This window comes from Austrofundulus limnaeus, unplaced genomic scaffold (genome assembly GCF_001266775.1).
Source record: "Austrofundulus limnaeus strain Quisiro unplaced genomic scaffold, Austrofundulus_limnaeus-1.0 Scaffold668, whole genome shotgun sequence".
Classification (NCBI taxonomy): Eukaryota; Metazoa; Chordata; class Actinopteri; order Cyprinodontiformes; family Rivulidae; genus Austrofundulus; species Austrofundulus limnaeus.
The window spans coordinates 190,690-192,584 of NW_013953070.1; the positions used below are offsets into that span (position 1 = coordinate 190,690).

General features: G+C 37.6%; 1 protein-coding gene across 1 annotated transcript in view; it reads left to right on the forward strand.

Annotated features, from left to right (window-relative positions):
• Nucleotides 1-685: 685 nt before the first annotated feature.
• Nucleotides 686-1,895, forward strand: part of rpl8 (ribosomal protein L8) — a 6,170-nt gene continuing 4,960 nt past the window's right edge. Inside the window, exons 1-2 of the mRNA XM_014027644.1 lie at nt 686-842; nt 921-1,062. Of these exons, the coding sequence (XP_013883098.1) occupies nt 705-842; nt 921-1,062 (280 nt within the window). The 5' untranslated portion in view covers nt 686-704. The remainder of the gene's footprint in view (nt 843-920; nt 1,063-1,895) is intronic.

Sequence of the window (1,895 nt, forward strand, 5' to 3'; positions counted from 1 at the left end):
AACGATATAAATGTTTGAACGCGTTTAAAGGTTGTTTTTCAGCGCTAATGTGACATGGCGCTGCGTTATAGCGGCTTCAAGGCAGTAGCTGCGGCCCTGACCGATGAATTAGTTATTTGGGAACTGGCACATTTMGCGTGGGATAAGTACATTTATATATAATTGCGATATGTAATCGTTAACGACTCAATATTTGGCCGCTCAGGTCTTCGTAGCGGGATTTGTGGCTGCTAGCTGCTAGGCTAACAGCTAGTAATCAGTGTTAACGTGAAGTTGTTCATGCTTTGGGGTARTTAAGACTAGTTATTGGTCACAGTTCTTCCCTTAAGAGGCGTGAAATTTAAAATCCTTTATAGTTTTACGTAATTTAAAAAGCAGTTAATAGTTGATATATGCAACTTAATAATAAAAGCTTTGTCAAATGCATCAAATAGAAGATATACATCAAGATTTTATAAACATTGGAAGACATGTTCGTATGTTTTTTTTCTCATTTGTTGACGTGTTTTATATTTAATGTTGTGGACATTTTTTTTTGTCTGAGATAAAGTGTATATATGAAATGGCACTAAGATTTTGCTTACAGTCTGCATCTTCATGTTTGAGGTTTTTATGCAGCTGGTAATGTTTTATTTAATTACCATAACTGAGGCTTTCCTTTGATGTTGACACAGTTTCCTGATGTAAATGTCTTTCAGTACGCAATGGGACGTGTGATCAGGGGACAGAGAAAAGGTGCAGGCTCCGTGTTCAGGGCCCACGTCAAGCACAGAAAAGGTGCTGCTAAACTCCGACACATTGACTTTGCTGAACGCCATGGCTACATCAAGGGCATTGTAAAGGTGAGGTGATGATCCCTACTGATCCAGGTCCTTCTGTTGTTGGAGTTGATGTTTAGTTGGTCTGTTGCGTGCTCTCAGGACATCATCCACGACCCGGGTCGTGGTGCTCCCCTGGCCAAAGTGGTCTTCCGTGATCCGTACAGATTCAAGAAGAGGACAGAGCTCTTCATTGCTGCTGAGGGGATCCACACCGGACAGTTCATCTATTGTGGCAAGAAAGGTAAGAAACTAAACTGTAAAACTGATTCAGCGATGTCATTATTATTTAATATCGATTCATAAAATCATGTGATTAGATCCATTGGCCAGTCTGCGCTTCAATCGAGTGTAATCGGAAACAACTTTTATTTTCTAATCTATCGGTGATGGTCGCCACTAAACTTTAGGAGCATTGACGAAATGAATACATGTAAATGACTGGAAAATGAGAAACTCTTTGCATGAAAATCTGCAACTGTGATGCTTCCTGTCTGCAGGAATACATATGTTTTACAGAGGATGTTCACGATGCAGCTAAGTTTGTGTTGAATTGAAAAAATGAGTTAACCACAAAATAAATCAAACTATGAAGCTCTGTAAGCACAGTCTTGTAAAAAAAAATAGCTATTATCTGCCCTTGTAATACAATTGATTTACCTCCCACTCATTCATTCTGTCATTTGAAGTGTGGATTTTTGCCCAGAATCACATAAACTGTCAGGTAAAAATGTTTTATTTCATTCCCTTCACCACCACAAAACGTTTCAGGCTCAGGATTTTTTTCTTTTACTTTAACTCAAGTTTGTCAGGTTTTATGTTTTTACTGTATTCTTAGAATAAGTGTTATTGTTCTACTGCTTTATTTCCAGATTTTGTTTCTCTAAATAATATTTACCTTTTTTTTCTGTTTATATGGGCAAGAATATAAATATCAACCATCCACAGGGACTCTTAATGTATTATTTGTGTACTTTTTATTGTTAGGAAATTGATATAAAAGCTAGGGATGTCCCGATACCACTTTTTCACTTCCGATACGATACCGATATTACAACTTTGAGAAATGTCCGATAC